The sequence below is a fragment of the Lutra lutra genome, chromosome 13 (genome assembly GCF_902655055.1).
Source record: "Lutra lutra chromosome 13, mLutLut1.2, whole genome shotgun sequence".
NCBI classification, from domain to species: domain Eukaryota; kingdom Metazoa; phylum Chordata; class Mammalia; order Carnivora; family Mustelidae; genus Lutra; species Lutra lutra.
In genome coordinates, this window is record NC_062290.1 from 47,181,396 (window position 1) to 47,198,557 (window position 17,162).

The 17,162-nt window shown below is 39.9% G+C and overlaps 1 protein-coding gene across 1 annotated transcript; it reads right to left on the reverse strand.

Moving 5' to 3' along the window:
- Positions 1-668: 668 nt before the first annotated feature.
- On the reverse strand, positions 669-1,366 carry LOC125084017 (interferon alpha-like). Its single transcript, XM_047701093.1, has one exon. It carries the CDS (start codon positions 1,230-1,232, stop codon positions 669-671), a length of 564 nt encoding a protein of 187 aa, XP_047557049.1. The 5' UTR covers positions 1,233-1,366.
- Positions 1,367-17,162: the final 15,796 nt, after the last annotated feature.

Genomic DNA, 17,162 nt, shown 5'->3' on the forward strand with positions numbered 1-17,162 from the left:
GTCTGCTTTTTTTTCTGCTTATAGAATTCATATTTTACCTTCTTCCCATTCTACCTTTAAAATAACTGATACTACTTCAGTATGATTATTGTTCAGAGTTTGGTATCTCTACAAAACTCAAAGATACAGACACGCGATTGGATTTCTTATGTCTGCCTTTAACCTGAGGACAATATCCACACTGATTTCCAGGAAGTTGATGCTCTTACTTCTAACGTGAATCACAAAATAAAGAGTGAGTGAGTTGTACAATTTATTCTTTCATCAGGTTGTAATCAGACTTGTTTCCTCCTTCAATAAGAAACAAATGCAAGAATTTTTCTGTAGAAACATTTAATTAACAAAAAAATAAAAAATTAATAAATTAAAGCATATATATTTCTCTTAACCACAATGAAGATACATCTAATATTATACAATGAAAAATAATTTACATCTTATAAATAGTGAAATACATAAATAGTTAATAGGTAGATCAGAATAGTCATGTGAAAGCAACAGGTGTTTGTAGCATTGACTTGATGTGGCTTAATACTCCTGAACACATGTGACAAATTGATTCTGTTCATGTCACGATGACAGCAGAAATGACAGTCTTTGACACGGCAGAACTCCAGAGAGTGTAATGTTATTAGTCACAGGGAATCACTTCCATGTTGAATTGGGTCTCACTTCCTGCTCTTTAATCTCTTTTGCAAGGCTGTTGATGCATACAAGGGTTTCATGATCTCTGCTCTGACCATCTCCCAGGCACAAGGGCTGTATTGCTTCTCTTGCAGATAGAGGGAGATTCTCTGGAAGTAGTTCCTCAGGATGGAGTCCCCATTCACCAGGGGCATCTCTCCCACCCCCGCCTCCTGCAGGGGACAGGCTTCCAGGCGGCCCAGCTGCTCAGAAAGTCCCGAGCACAATTCCTCCAGGAGGGTCGTGTTCCAGGAAGCAGGTGAGGCCTCTGTGCAGAAGAGGTGGAAGGTCTTCTGGTTCGTCACATGGACGACAGAGAGGGCTTGAGCCTTCTGTAGCTGCTTGCCGTCAAACACCTCTTGGGGGAAGGCAAAGTCATTTCTGTCCCTCAGGCAGGAAAAAGGGGAGACTCTCCTCATTTGTCGCAGGAGCATCAAGGCCCTCCAGTGCAGCAGGCCATGGTCCTGAGGCAAGTCACATCCCAGAGAGCCGAGGGAGTGGCAGCTGAGCACCACCAGGGCCACCAAGAAGGAGCACGGCAGGGCCATTGGGGATCCGGCAGATGCTGTTGGCCTGGCTGGGGTGGGCACGTCTGGGAACCGTGGCTCTAGGTTCTCTGAACATCTTCTCTTGTGTGTGAGGCTTAAGTAGGGGACACAGGAGTTTTCAATTTCTGAACGTTTCCCTTCCTTTCTACTTCTCTTTTTGTTTTCCATTCTGCACTTTCTACTGGGGTTTAGAGTATGGGTTTCTCAACCACGTATCATTTTTTTCTGTATGGTCTCTTGCCTCCAGAGTCTTTTGGATGTTTTTTATTTTTAATTTATTTTTAAAAAAAGATTTATTTATTTATTTATTTGACAGATATCACAAGTAGGCAGAGAGGCAGGCAGAGAGAGAGGAAGGGAAGCAGGCTCCCTGCTGAGCAGAGAGCCCAATGCGGGCCTTGATCCCAGGACCCTGGGATCATGACCTGAGCTGAAGGCAGAGGCTTTTCCCCACTGAGCCACCCAGGCGCCCTTTTGGATGTTTTTTAATGGAAACTTCCAAGAAAACTTAATAGCACAGAGACACAGTATATATTGTTTTGTATTTCTATCTGTTCTCTATAGGTAAAGAAGAAAGTGTGAAGTTTATCCCATGCAGGGTTAAGAATGACTAAAAATTTTAAGCTAAAAGTTAACTTTTAAAGTTATTGATGCTTAACTATATAAGTAAATTTGATGAGTGACCTATAATTTATTTACATATATAAGTTGTAATAAATAAAGCACATAAGCCAATTAAAATTTCCTAAAAAGACATAATGATCGGTGTACTCAAACATTTAAAATCATTCCAAATTGCTAAAAGCAAATGAGAAATTAAATTATTTTCTTAACATGTATTTTTAGTGAACTGAATTTTAACGTTGCCTCATATGACAAAATCATTTTCAACTTCACCAGCTACTAGATACTCTTGAAGGTATTGTCAAAATATTTTTTGTTTAACACTTGATAATTACTGATCAGTTTTTAGAACTAAGTCATAAAATATAATTTGTACTTTATTGCCAAGTCCGCATCACGTCAAAGGTCAGACAAGCAACATCCACAAGACAGCCAATGGCAGCTCACCAGTAAGCAAGGATCACCTGTCCAGTTAAGACTCTCAGATCCAAGAGGGGCACCTTGGTGGCTCAGTGGGTTAAAGCCTCTGCCTTCGGCTCAGGTCATGATCCCAGGGTCCTGGGATCGAGCCCCAAACCGGGCTCTCTGCTCAGTGGGGAGCCTGCTTCCTCCTCTCTCTCTGCCTGCCTCTCTGCCTACTTGTGATCTGTCTGCCAAATAAATAAATAAAAATGTTAAAAAAAAGAAAAAAGACTCTCAGATCCGAGAAATGATGGAGAGAAACTCCTCCAATCCTAAATTATTCCTGTTATTCCTAAGTTTGTTGCCCTGATCCTGCAGACAGTTTGTGTATCTTCCAAAAATTCTGTGTCGTTGTTTCTTGTGTAATACCCAAGAAAACCCAATGAGAGACAATAAATACCAAGGTTTTGTTAGACCGCGGCAAGGACAAGCTCTGGAGAGCCACAGACCACTGCAATACTTCAGATTGGGTCACAACCACAAGAAGCAATTTTGAAACTTGGAAGCAAGTATAACAACTCTTCCATCTGGTGGGGGATATTGATAATGCAAAAGACAATGTAGATACAGAACCAGGGTGTAGGTGGAAAACCTTAATATCTTTTACTCAATTTTTCTCTGAAACCAACCACTTTTTAAAAAAAAGTATGTTGTTTCAAAAATATACAAAAGCTATGGAAATTGGCTTATTACACTATTGGAGTCAGTTCCTTCTAAGAATGAGCCCTTTTTGCCCTGGAAAAAAATCTCTTGCCTGGAGACAGGCTTCTGACTAGAGCACAAAGCAAGTCTCCAGACTTACTCACTGTCTTTGTCCCTCGTAGCCAGTAGGCGGCACTCTTCCTTCATAAATATTTTAACAGGCCACAGTAAAATGATCCTGCTTTCTATTTCCTTTTTGCTAAAGCTACTGTTACATCACTACAGCGGGGACATTTCCTCATGTCTAAAAATAGTCACTGGGAAAAAAAAAGAGAACACGGCTTCTCCTAGCAGAGTTTCCAAAAACCTAGAACTTTCACACAACTCTTGGTTTCAGTTAGTGGCTTTGTACTTGGAAATAAAAGCGTCAGAGAAACCACAAAGGAAAAGGAAGCAGGTGTATGAATGGGCAGGGGAGGCTTCTGAGGAGGCGGGGAGGAGGGGGATCTCACTGGGGGGTTTCTTTTCTTTTTTTTTTTAAAGATTTTTAAAAATTTATTTATTTGACAGACAGAGATCACAAGTAGGCAGAGAGAGAGGGGGAGGAATCAGGCTCCCTGCTGAGCAGAGAGCCCGATGCAGAGCTCGATCCCAGGACCCTGGGATCATGACCTGAGGGTATCATGACCTGAGCCGAAGGCAGAGGCTTTAACCCACTGAGCCACCCAGGCTCCCCTCACTGGGGGTTTCTACATGGGGAGAAGGAAACATCGGAATATGGTAGTGAATGGATGGGATCTAGGGAAGCAGGGAAGAAGGGGGAAATGTGTTAGCTATCAGAATATATAGTGTATATATATCATGTACTATATACATAAACATATTATACTATTATGTATGTAATTGATGAGACACTTGTTCCCAATTCTGTTTTTTTAGACCACCAGCAATTTGCAATCAGTAACAGAGAGAGGGCTAGGAGAAGTCCACTATTCTCTAGATCTCTATGAATAAGTAATAGTCACCATCTGTTAAGGCTTCATTCTGCTAAGTGCCTCCAAGTGTTCTAGATTATTTAATACTCACAACTCAAGAAACATTTCCAGCCTCTTTTATATTTGGAGAACTGAGGTCCAAAAAGGCTTAGTGAATTATCCAGGATCAAACATCTAATTTCCTTAGCAAAATCTAGTTGCAGTACATAATCTATATCACATGTCATAAATATTCCTTATAGTTCTTATTTTAAAGTTCTCATATATTTTAATCCCAAATTTATACACTTCTTTGTTGTCTTTTTTGATGCTGCTGCTCTTGATTTTTACTGGTTTTCACCTAATTTTGCCCTTCAGATATTGGAAAGGAGAAAATTTCTGATTCACTTTCATTTTTCCATCTTATGAGGGAAGTGTCCCTGGCCATTATATTCATTGCAAACTCATTACTTATTAATGCCTAAGAGTTTATCATTTTTCTGAAGTCATTGACCTACCTAAAGATCGAATCTTAATTTAGTCAGGTAGAAAGAAAGCAATAGAGAAGTCTGGGCATATCAATCTCTATGTAAAAATAAGCTATATTTCATAATTACAGAAAATGCAGTGTAACAAATAGGAAAATTAGGTAACCAGATTGATAAAACGCATCATGCCCAAATTGACAGTTAGGTTTAGGATAAAGGATGTATCTGGTGTTCAAATGGTGGGATTAACCATCCAGAAATGATTCCACAGTGGTTACCTGCCAATCCAGGCAGGGATCAGTGTCAACTCATATCATATGATAGATAAAAATAAAATCCTGATGCAATACAGACTTGATGGAAGATTGGACTTTAAGAAGGAAAGTCTGTCGTTAAGACTAACATCTGTCGTTAAGCATCTGCCTTCAGCTCAGGTCCTGATACCAGGGTCCTGAGATTGAGTCCTGCATCCGGCTCCTTGCTCAGCAGGGAGCCTGCTTCTCCCTCCACTTGCCCTTCTCGAGCTCTCTCTCTCTCTCTGATAAATAAATAAAATATTTTTTAAAAATGAAATAAAACATAAGAAGGAAAATAGCTCATTTTCAATCACGATGTGTGAAGAAGGCTTGAACATGTGCTCCTAGCAGAAATAACTAGGAAACTGTCCATGATGCTGAAATGAAGAATAACATCTTCTTAAGTTTGATAATTAAGATGACTTTCTTCCTCAAGGCACAATGAAGGAAAAAATGGAAGACACAAATAAAAACTGATAGGAATTTTTAGAGATGGAAAATATTACAAATATTACAAGTGACATATATTTTTTCAGACTTCATTAGGACAAACATAAGTACAGACCACATGCTGGGTCATAAAAAAGTTTCTCTATAGAGAAAGTACCGAGATGATAGAGGAAGTTCTTTAACTGCAATACGCAAAAATAGAAAAATACCAGAGAGATAATGAAAAATCTCCAAATATCTGGAAATTAAATAACACATTTAGTAACTCATGGGGCAAAGAAAAAATCCCAAGGGAAGTATGAAAATACATTGAAATAAATGGAAATGAAAACACAAGATATTGGAGGTGCCTGGCTGGCTCAGTCAATAGAAAGTGAAACTCTTGCTCACAGGGTCGTGAGTTCAAGCCCCATGTTGGGTGTGGAGCCTACTTTAAAAATAAATAACTGAAAAAAAAATTAAAAACCCCTATCATATAAAAATTTGTGAGATGCAACCAGGCAGGATTGAAGTATAACTTATGGCTTTAGATGATCAGGCTAGAGAAGAAGAAATATCCAAAGCCAGGATTCTTCACTTTCACTGTAACAAGCTAGAAGTAAAAGAAGCAACTAAAAATAAAATAAATAAAAAGAAACAATAAGGATAATAGTGAAAATCAGGGAAATAGAAACTAGAAAAACTAAAGAAAATCAAAGAAACCAAGAGCTTCTTTTTTCCAGTAAGTATATAGAACCTTAGCAATGCTGATCTAAGTAAAAAGAGAGAGGAGATGACACACTCTTATTCTTCATCTATCGACATGGCCTATTTTTCTGCCTAATTGGATCTTATCAAAGTGATCAATGGCGACTATGTTTCCAGATCCACTGGGACAAGTTAGCCCTATTCTTCTCTAAGACCCCCCATCAAATTTAAAATCTTTGTTTGCTTACTGAGTACTTTCTAAAGATCATTCTTCTCTTGTTATCTTCTACCTGCACTGGCTCTTTGGAAGCTCTTCTCTTTTAACCTTAAAAGTTGAACATCTTCATAAGCTTTAGGTCATCTCTTCATTTTACAATCTACTCATAAGTGAACTCATGCCCTGGGTTGCAAATATGCAACAAGCCATTGTAAATTAATATCTCCACAATATACTCTGTTGGAGATTCTGGATCCGAGGACACGTCTACTAATGGGATGTCTGTGTTTAGAGGTTTCATCTGCTTTAAAGAGTTCATCTGCTCTGTCTCCCCTGTTGACATCCCTCATTCAAACAAAAGAATCTCTTGTCCTTTACCTCTCATTATAATATGAAATATAATTGAAATTCTTAAAGCATGATTAGTGCTTTATGTTTCTTTTCTTTTTCTTTAATTTTAATTTTTTGTCCCTGCTGGGCTTTATATTAACATATAATGTATTATTTGTTTCAGGGGTACAGGTCTGTGATTCATCAGTCTTACACAATTCACAGCACTCACCATAGCACATACCCTCCCCAATGTCCATGACCCAGCCACCACATCCCTCCCCCCCACCCCCCAGCAAACCTCTGTTTGTTTCCTTAGAGTAAGAGTCTCTTATGGTTTGTCTCCTTACCGGGTCCCATCTTGTTTCATTTTTTCCCTCCCTTCCCATGAACCCCCACCCTGCCCCTCAAATTCCTCATATCAGTGAGATCATATGATAATTGTCTTTCTCTGATTGACTTATTTCACTTAGCATAATACCCTTTAGTTCCATCCACGTTATTGCAAATGGCAAGATTTTGAGGTTTTTTTTTTTTTTTTTTGATGGCTTCAGAGTATACCATTGTGTATATACACTACATCTTCTTTATCTACTCATCTGTTAATGGACACCAAGGCTCTTTCCATAGTTTGGCTATTGTGGACATTGTTGCTATAAACAATTGGGTGCACGTGCCCCTTTTGATCACTACATTTGTATCTTTAGAGTAAATACCCAGGAGTCCAATTGCTGGGTCATAGAGTAGCTCTATTTTCAACTCTTTGAGGAGCTTCCATGCTGTTTTCCAGAGTGGCTGCACCAGCTTGCATTTCCACCAACAGTGTAGGAGGGTTCCGCTTTCTCTGCATCCTCACCAACATCTGTCGTTTCCTGACTGGTTAATTTTAGCCATTCTGACAGGTGTGAGGTGGTATCTCACTGTGGTTTTGATTTGTATTTCCCTGATGGCAAGTGACGTTGAGCACTTTTTAATGTGTCTGTTGGCCATTTGGATGTCTTCTTTGCAGAAATGTCTATTCTTGTCCTCTGCCCTAGTCTCGATTGGATTATTTGTTCTTTGGGTGTTGAGTTTGATAAGTTTTTTATAGATTTTGGATACTAGCCCTTTATCTGATATGTCATTTGCAAATATCTTCTCTAATTCTGTCTGTTGTCTTTTGTTTTGTTGACTGTTTCCTTTGCTGTGCAAAAGCTTTTCGTCTTGATGAAGTTCCAATAGTTCATTTTTGCCCTTGCTTCCCTTGCCTTTGGTATGTTTCTAGGAAGAAACTGCTGCAGCTGAGGTTGAAGAGGTTGCTGCCTGTGTTCTCCTCAAGAATTTTGTTGGATTCCTGTCTCACATTGAGGTCTTTGTCCATTTTGAGTCCATTTTTGTGTGTGGTGTAAGGAAATGGTCCAGTTTCATTCTTCTGCATGTGGCTGCCCAATTTTTCCAACACCATTTTTTGGACAGACTGTCTTTTTTCCATTGGCTATTCTTTCCTCTTTGTCAAAGATTAGTTGACCATAGAGTTGAGGGTCCATTTCTGGGCTCTGTATTCTGTTCCATTGATCTATGTGTCTGTTTTTGTGCCAGTACCATACTGTCTTGGTGATTACAGCTTTGTAATAGACCTTGAAGTCTGGAAGTCTGATGCTGCAAGCCTTGTTCCCCCCACCCCCCAACATACCTCTGGCTATTCAGGGTCTTTTCTGGTTCCATATAAATTTTAGGATTATTTGTTCCATTTCTTTGGAAAATGTTGGGGTATTTTGATAGGGATTGTATTAAATGTATAGATTGCTCTACGTACCACAGACATTTTCACAATATTTGTTCTTCCAATCCATGAGAATGGAACATTTCTCCATTTCTTTGGGTCTTCTTAGTTTCTTTCATGGATACTTTATAGTTTTCTGCATACAGGTTCTTTGCCCCTTTCGTTAGATTTATTCCTGGGTATCTTATGGTTTTGGGTGCAATTGTAAATGGGATCGACTCCTTAATTTCTCTTTCTTCTGTCTTATTGTTGGTATATAGAAATGCAACTGATTTCTGTGCTTTAATTTTATATCCTGGCACTTTACTGAATTCATGTATGAGTTCTAGAAGTTTTGGAGTGGAGTCTTTTGGGTTTTCCACATAAAGTATCATATCATCTGCAAATAATGAGAGTTTGACTTCTTTACTGATTTGGATGCATTTTATTTCTTTTTGTTGTCTGATTGCTGAGGCTAGGACTTCTAGTACATGTTGAATAGCAGTGATAATAGTGGACAGTCCTGCCATGTTCCTGACCTTAGGGGAAAAGCTCTCAGTTTTTCCCCATTGAGAATATTTGCTGTGGGTTTTTCATAGATGGCTTTTATGATATTGAAGTATATACCCTCTATCCCTCCACTCTGAAGAGGTTTGATCAAGAAAGGATGCTATACCTTGTCAAATGCTTTTTCAGCATCTATTGAGAGTATCATATAGTTCTGGTTCTTCCTTTTATTAATGTAGTGTATCACATTGATTGATTTGTGGATGTTGAACCAACCTTGGAGCCCAGGAATAAATCCCACTTGGTCGTGGTGAGTCATCCTTTTAATGTACTGTTGGATCCTATTGCCTAGTATTTTGATGAGAATTTTTGTATCCATGTTCATCAGGGATATTGGTCTCTAATTCTCCTTTTGGTGGGGTCTTCAACTGGTTTTAGAATCAAGGTAATGCTGGCCTCATAAAATGAGTTTGGAAGTTTTCCTTCCACTTCTATTTTTTGGAGCAGTTTCAAGAGAATAGGTATTAATTCTTCTTTAAATGTTTGGCAGAATTCCCCTGGGAAGCCATCTGGCCCTAGGCTCTTGCTTGTTGGGAGATTTTTGATGACTGCGTCAATTTCCTGGTTGGTTGTGGGTCTGTTCAGGTTTTCTATTTCTTCCTGGTTCAGTTTTGGTAGTTTATATGTCTCTAGGAATGCATCCATTTCTTCTAAATTGTTTAATTTGTTGGCATATAGTTAGTTGCTCCTAAAATGTTCTTATAATTGTTTGTATTTCTTTGGTGTTGGTTGTGATCTCTCCTCTTTCATTCATGATTTTATTAATTTGGGTCCTTTCTCTTTTCTTTTCAATAAGTCTGGCCAGGGGTATATCAATCTTATTAATTCTTTAAAGAACCAGCTCCTAGTTTTGTTGATCTGTTCTACTGTTCCTTTGGTTTCTACTTCATTGATTTCTGCGTTAATGATTATTATTTCTCTTCTCTTGCTGGGTTTAAGCTCTATTTGCTGTTCTTCCTCCAGCTCCTTTAGGAGCTTTAAAACTAGTGGTGTCTTTGGGTCTAAAATTAGTTTCTTACAGATAGCATATCAATGGGTCTTTTTTTTTTTTTTTATCCATTCTGATACCCTGTGTCTTTTGATTGGGGCATTTAGGGTAACTATTTACATTCAGGGTAACTATTGAAAGAAATGAATTTAGTGCCATTGTATTGCCTTAAGGTGAATGTTACTGTATATTGTCTCTGTTTCTTTCTAGTCTGTTACTTTTAGGGTCTCTCTTTGCTTAGATGACCCTCTTTCAATATTTCCTGTAGAGCTGGTTTGGTGTTTGCAAATTCTTTTAGTTTTTGTTTGTCCTCGAAGATTTTTATTTCTCCTTCTATTTTCAATGACAGCCTAGTTAGATATAGTATTCTTGGCTGCATATTTTTCTCATTTAGTGCTCTGAAAATATCATGCCTGTCCTTTCTGGCTGGCCAGGTCTCTGTGGACAGATCTGCTGCCAGTCTAATATTCCTACTGTTATATGTTACAGCCCACTTGTCCTGAGCTGCTTTTGATGGGGTCCATGATCAAAGGAGCTGACCATCCTCTACCCGCCTTTCCCCTTTCCATTGACCTCTTTCCCCCGTCTCCTTCCCACCTCATGTAATGCCAAAACCTTAACTATTTTTTGGTCTGTTTTTCATCTTCTTATGGATCCTTGTTGTGAAACACCTTTTCAAACACAACAAACAACACAACAGACAACAAAAAGACAAGACAAAGACAACCACAGACCCAGCGGCCCTTCCTTGAACATATATCAAGTATAAGGATGTGCAAGATATAATCCCAACTCAAAAATACAATCTGCCACTGGTGGGGATTTTCTTGGTCCCCTGACCTCCTAGGGGGACTTGAACCCCCTGGCAATCTACCAGTGGAGGGATGGGGCATCCCCGCATCCACTCCAGCCCTGGGGAGCAATACTGCGTCCAATTTCTCCCTGGTGGGCTATACCCATGGAGCTCCGCAAACACACAGACAGACAGAACAGGATCTCCCAGAATGGGGTCTTGAGATCTTACCTCTGGAGGCTTTTTCCAGAAATTCTGATGCTGACTCAGTCCTCATATTTGATCCCGGATGAGCCCCCAAATGATGGGATCCATGATCAAAGCAGCGAGACTGATACAAAGCGAAGGTCAAGCAATTTATTTCATGCCAGCACAGAGAATCAAACTGACTGGCCGGGCCGTCTTTTACAGAGAGAGAAACCACCCCCAGCTTCACAGACTAGCTTCTATAGAGCAAAGGCCATGTGGTTGAGCCTGGCCAATGAGATTGTCTCCACCTGGCCTGACTCATCCTTGCATTCTGGGCTCTGTTATCTCCATCTGACCTGACCCGTCCTTGTATTTGGGCTCTGTTATCTCCACCTGACCTGACCCGTCCTTGTATTTGGGCTCTGTTATCTCCACCTGACCTGACCCGTCCTTGTATTTGGGCTCTGTTATCACGGACTGGTCGACCATATTTTACTGGTTTCCCAGACTTGCTTTTAAGTAAGTTCCTCTGTGCAGGGTCAGTTTAAGTTTGACGGCACAAACAACAAAATGTCTGTTTAACTGAGATGGAGTTGCTCTGGCTAAGTAGGCCCCTACACTTTCAGGATTTTCTCTTTGTCTCTGAGACTTGTAAGTTTTACTATTAGATGATGGGGTGTGGACCTATTTTTATTGATTTTGAGGGTTTTTTTCTGTGCCTCCTGGTATTTGATGCCTGTTTCCTTCCCCAGATTAGAGAAGTTCTCCACTATAATCTTCTCCAACATCTTCTGCCCTCTCCTCTTTCTTCTTTTTCTGGGATCCCAATTATTTTAATATTGTCTTGTTTTATGGTATCACTTATCTCTTGAATTCTCCCCTTGTGATCCAGTAGTTTATCTCTTTTTTCTCAGCTTCTTTGTTCTCCATCATTTGGTCTTCTATCTCACTAATTCTCTCTTCTGCCTCATTTATCCTAGCAGTAGAAGCCTCCATTTTTTATTGCACCTCATTAACAGCTTTTTTGATTTCAACTTGGTTAGATTTTAGTTCTTTTATTTCTCCAGAAAGGGATTCTCTAGTATCATCTATGCTTTTCTCAAGCCCAGCTAGCATCTTTTATAATCACCATTCTGAACTCTGATTCTGACATCTTACTAATGTCCTAATTGATTAGGTTCCTAGCAGTCAGTTCTGCCTCTTATTTTTTTTTTTGAGGTGAGTTTTTCTGCCTTGTCATTTTATCCAGAGAGGAATAGATGAATGAGAGAACAAAATACTAAAAGGGCAACAATGACACCAGAAAAATATACACTAAACAAATTAGAAGAAACCCAAAACTGGGGGGAGAAGAAAGGGAAAAAAATATGACTAGACTGATGAATAGAACAGAGCCACACACTTGATTTTGGGTGTATTTTGGTCTGTTAGAAGAAACTGCCTCCAAAAACTTTAAAGAAAGAAAAACATATATATACAAAAATAAGGGTAAACACGATGAAGGGACAGAATATGACTGTAAAGATGAAAATTATAAAAAGTTTTTTTTAAAGGAACTGATAAGATAAAATAGTTAAAATATGTTAAAATAGAAAAGAGGAAAAAATTTTAAAAATAGAATAAGCAAAAATAAAATTAAAAAAAAATTAACTTTGAAAGACTAAGGAATAATGGGAAAAAAGCCATGAATTCTGTGTGGGGTATTCCTCTAGCTCAGGAGTTCCGCAGTTCTCATTGATTGGTGAACTTGATCTTGGCTAGATATTCTTGCTGCTCTTCTGGGGGTGGGACTCTTGCAGTAATTTTCAAGTGTTTTTACCTAAGGGAGAATTGTATTGCCCTTGTTAGGGGTCAGGCTAAGCAATCTGCTCCGTTTTGCTCTCAGTGCCTTTTGTTCCCTGAACACTTTCCATACAGCTTTGGAAGAGGAGAATGAAAATGGTGGCCTCCCAGTCTCTGCCCAGAGTTGCCAAGAGCTCGGGTCCCCACTCCTCAGTGTGCCCTCAGAGAAAAGCAGTCAATCCCTCCCTTCTCCCTTGTCTCTGGCCGCACTCTGTGCTCTCCCAGCTGTGACCAAGCATGTCTATCTCTGATTCACAGCCCTGTTTGGAGTCTCCAAACCCAGCAGATTCCTGCTGCGTGCTCCTGTGCTGCTCCTCCTGGAGGAGGAAGGAGGGGTCTCCCCAGATCTGCCACTTGTGGGGTCCCTGATCAAAGAGCAGTGGCCCGATAGTGTCTCGGATCATGGTTTAAGGTAACCCCGAGCTGAGAGCCCACCCCTTGGCTCTGTCTCTGCAGCCAGTGTCCCTGTTCCAATACTGAGTGTGGAGCTCTGCCACACTCAGACACCCCTGATCTTTTTGTGACCCTGCAGGTCCTGAGACCACACTGTCCCCATGAGGGCTCCATCCCTCGCTTAACCCCTGGAGTGACATCCCTCAGTGGAGCAGACTTCTAAAAGTTCTGATTTTGTGCTCCACTGCTCTACTACTTGCTGGGAGCAGGCCCCTCCCTGCTGTGGTCTCTCTTCCCGTGGCTTCTGATTCACTTCTCCCCACATCCTACCTTCCAGAAAGTGGTTGCTTTTCTGCTCCTAGAACTGCTGTTCTTCTTCTCTATATTCTCCTGTTGAGTTTGTAGGTGTTCAGAAGTAGGCCAATTCAGTTGGCCTACTTCTCCGCCATCTTGTCTCATTCTCCTGTTTTATGCTTCTTTCTCTTCAAAATGGAAGGCTCAAAGAGAATAAGCTTTACAATTGCTTTATTCACCTCTGTGTCCCCAGAATAACTACATAATCTGGCATAGAGATAAGCAGTTTTAAAATAATGAATGAGAAATGAATGAGTGATTTGAATTTATCATTCATTCTTCAAAATTGGTCACAAATTCAGGCTATCTCTCTTTTTAAGAATTAACAAATCTGAAAAATCTCCTCATGAAGAATTTCATAAAGAAAACAGTTTGACAAAAATAAGATGAACAAATTTTGTTACATTCAAATGTATTATAAAGGTAAATATGATATTATATGAACAAAACTATTTTTTTATTTTTAAAAGGGCATCTTGCTGTTCAAATCTGTTTTAAATAGTACATAGTAGATAAAATAGATGAATGAATAAATGAATGAGAATATGAATACATTAATACCCTCAGGATATTAATGATAGTCATTCTGAATTCCTAGTCTGACAATTGAAAAATCTCTGTCATAGCTGAGTCTGGTTGTCTGGGGGGACCAGTCAGGTGTGCCACGGCCCTCAGTTCCTCTCCAGTTCTTTCCATTCATGACTCTTAAATAGAATAGGGTAGTTTTCATTTGCAGAATGTTCCTGGGCACTTTTTATGGCTTTTAATTTTTATTTGCTTTTCTTTACATATGCTTTACTTAGAAGAGATTGGAAGACACCACCCATTTCGATTATTTTTTCATTGAAGTTTAATTTGTCCAGTTCTTGAGATGTTTCTATGTAAATGGAGCCAAAGCTTTCAAATGAGAAAAAAAAAAATGTTTGTGCTACAGTCACAAGTAGGTGGCTTTGTTCTCCTTGCTGAGAATGCAGTTTTACCTCTGCTCCTGGGCTCTGTTTTCTCTGTTTTCATTTCTGTTCCTCAGCCCTGCTGCCTCATCCTTCAGCATCTGTCCTCTTCAGAAAGAATGTGGTCCCCCTGTTTGACAAGCACTCCCTGGGGTCTTCCCACACCTTGGTCATTGGCCAATGTTCCTATTAATTGCTTAGGGCATAATGACTAATGAAGAATATTCTTGGATTCTGTGTACAAAAGAAGACTTCCAAGGATGGCCATGCGGGGTGCTGTTTGGATGAGGTAGGGGAGGGGGTGTCTCATGACCAGGGAGGTAAGTGGCATTTCCACCTCTTTCTGCCTTGTCCTACTAATGATTCATCAGTTTCTTCCCTGAAACCCAGGCTGGTTTCCTAGGTTTTTTTTTTTTGTTTTGTTTTGTTTTTTGTTTTTTGGCACAGCTTGGTGTTTCTGTTCTAATATCAGCTGCACATCTGTGTGTCCTTTCTGCATAGAATCTCATACCCCCTGAGCAGGACGGGTTGCATCTTATGCTGTGCCCACAGCCACCTGTGTTCCACCTTTGCCCTCTTCACTCCCTCCCTCCCTCTCCCACTCCCCTTCTCTCTACCTGGCTGTGAGGAGTGAGCTCAGCACACTTCCAGTTTTGAGCAAAACTGCCTTAGAGGGGATTTGTTTTTGTCCCCTGAACAATCAGCAACCCAAGACCCAAGAGTGTTTCTGTGACCAATTCCTCTTCTTTCTGTCAGGTACCCAAGTGTCGTATTTTTCTGTGTTTTACAGAGGACACAAGGTAAACGTTATGTACTACATGCAAGTGTCAGGGACACGGGGGTGGGTGAATTATCACCCCCCCCCCTTTTTTAGTTTTACCTTAAATAGTGACTGCAGTTTTATTTTGCTATATGTTGATTTCTATATGGAGTTCAGTCATTAGACTGTGAGTCCTTCTTCTGTTCTCAGTTTCTGAGGCCACAGGGGACTTGGTGTGGCTTTCCCTGCTGTGTGAGGCTTTGACTGAAGGAATGACTGTCCCTGCATTATTGAGTCGGTCCTCTTCTCCTGAGCCTTTGGATTCCTCATGCTCTGCCTCAAAGTGAAATATGGGGCAGTGAGGCCACATAGGATGCTAGACAAAACTAGCCACTTTTGCTTCACTGGCTCAGAGTTTTTAAAACTGTGTATGTTTGTTTTAATTTAGTAATTTTCTGGACAGGAGTTGTCTTGCTCTTCTCAATTCCTTTCCATTTCATCTTGATTCAGTACCAAACTAGGGAAGAGAAAATGGAAAAAGAAGGTCCTGGACCATTAGTTTCCATTACTTTCAATACATCATTTTCTTTTTTTTCTTTCTCCACTCACCTTTGCTAGAAAACTGTCATCACATTTGGATGCTTTGAGGCAACGGGAACTCAAAGGCAATCTGACCAGGAAGGGGAGGACAATACTAAGGCGACTCCCAGGTGAGAGAAAGACATCAGGAGCTCTTCTCTTCGGCAACCTTGCCTTCCACCTGCTGCCCTGTGGTTTCTGCATGGTTCCAATCCACAGAGCAGCCTACTGACATTCCACACGGTAGGAATCAAAATAATAATAAATTAGCATTGTGAGTAATGAAATGTGCCATGCTTTAAAAGAAATACATATTAAACAGATGGACATGATTTGCTAATGTTTCAAATCCATGAATCGACCCAGAGACATATACATTGCAAAAGAGGGAATTCTGCAGAAAAAAAAATGCATAAAATTTCCAATTCCCATTCTGTTTTCTGTTGCATTTCAGAAGGCAAATCTCTCACAACTATTTTCTCTGAACACATTAACTTCACTTCTCTTATTCACTCTCTCCCTTTAACTTCCAATATGGTTTCTGTTGATGAATTCTGGCAAGACAGCTCTCACTAAAGTTTCAATGCTCCCTATATCACAGGGTGGTAGACACTTCCTATCCACATTTTGCAATGTTGCAATTCTTTGAAGCACTTTTTTCTTTGAAATACTCTGACCAGTATTCTCTTATTCTACTGCCTTAGGGCCATTTCACCTTTGTTTCCTTTGTGGCTCTTTTCTCCCTTACCATTTGAAAGTTTACAAAATTAATCTTTTTCTTTATTTTATTTTATTTTATTGAGAGAGAGAGTGTGAGTACAAGTGGGGTTGGGGGAAGGGTGGAGAGAGAGGGAGAAGCAGACTCCTCAATGAGCAGGGACCGTGTCCATTGCGGGGTTCCATCCCAGGACCCTGAGATCATAACCTGAGCTTAAGGCAGAAGCTTATCCCACTGAGCCACTCAAGTGCCCATCGAGGAATCAATCTTAAGTTCTTTTCTCATGCTCTACTCTTCCGATATGACCACTTCTTCTCCCAGGCTTTTGGTTAATAGAGCTGCTTATAAAATCACAGACTCAAATATCCATTTTCCAAGAATTTTTACAGTTGGATATCTATCAGTCAATTGTAGAAGAGATCTATTGTTTCTGTTTCTGTTTCCTGACAATGACTTACTGCAGCTTCTGCTGAGAGAACTCCATTTTTCCCCTTCTCATTATATCACTTAACATAATTGGTACTACTTCAAAATGATTATTGTTTTTAGGTTGGTTTCTCCACAAAAATCCATGGTACAAAGCAGGATTGGATTTATAATGTCCACCTCTATCCTGACAGCAATACACAAACTGGTTTAGAGAAAGTCTATTTTTAATTTATAGCGTGAATAACGTAATAATGAGTAGGTGCATTGTACAATCCATTCTTTCGTCAGGTTATTTTCAGGCTTGTTTCTCTCTCTCTCTTTTTTTTTTAAAGATTTTATTTATTTATTTGACAGAGAGAGATCACAAGTAGACGGAGAGGCAGGCAGAGAGAGAGAGAGAGGGAAGCAGGCTTCTTGCTGAGCAGAGAGCCCGATGTGGGACTCGATTCCAGGACCC

What these genes read in the sequence shown, in the direction of transcription:
- LOC125084017 (XM_047701093.1), bottom strand. Translation starts at nt 1,232, where the DNA reads ATGGCCCTGCCGTGCTCCTTCTTGGTGGCCCTGGTGGTGCTCAGCTGC.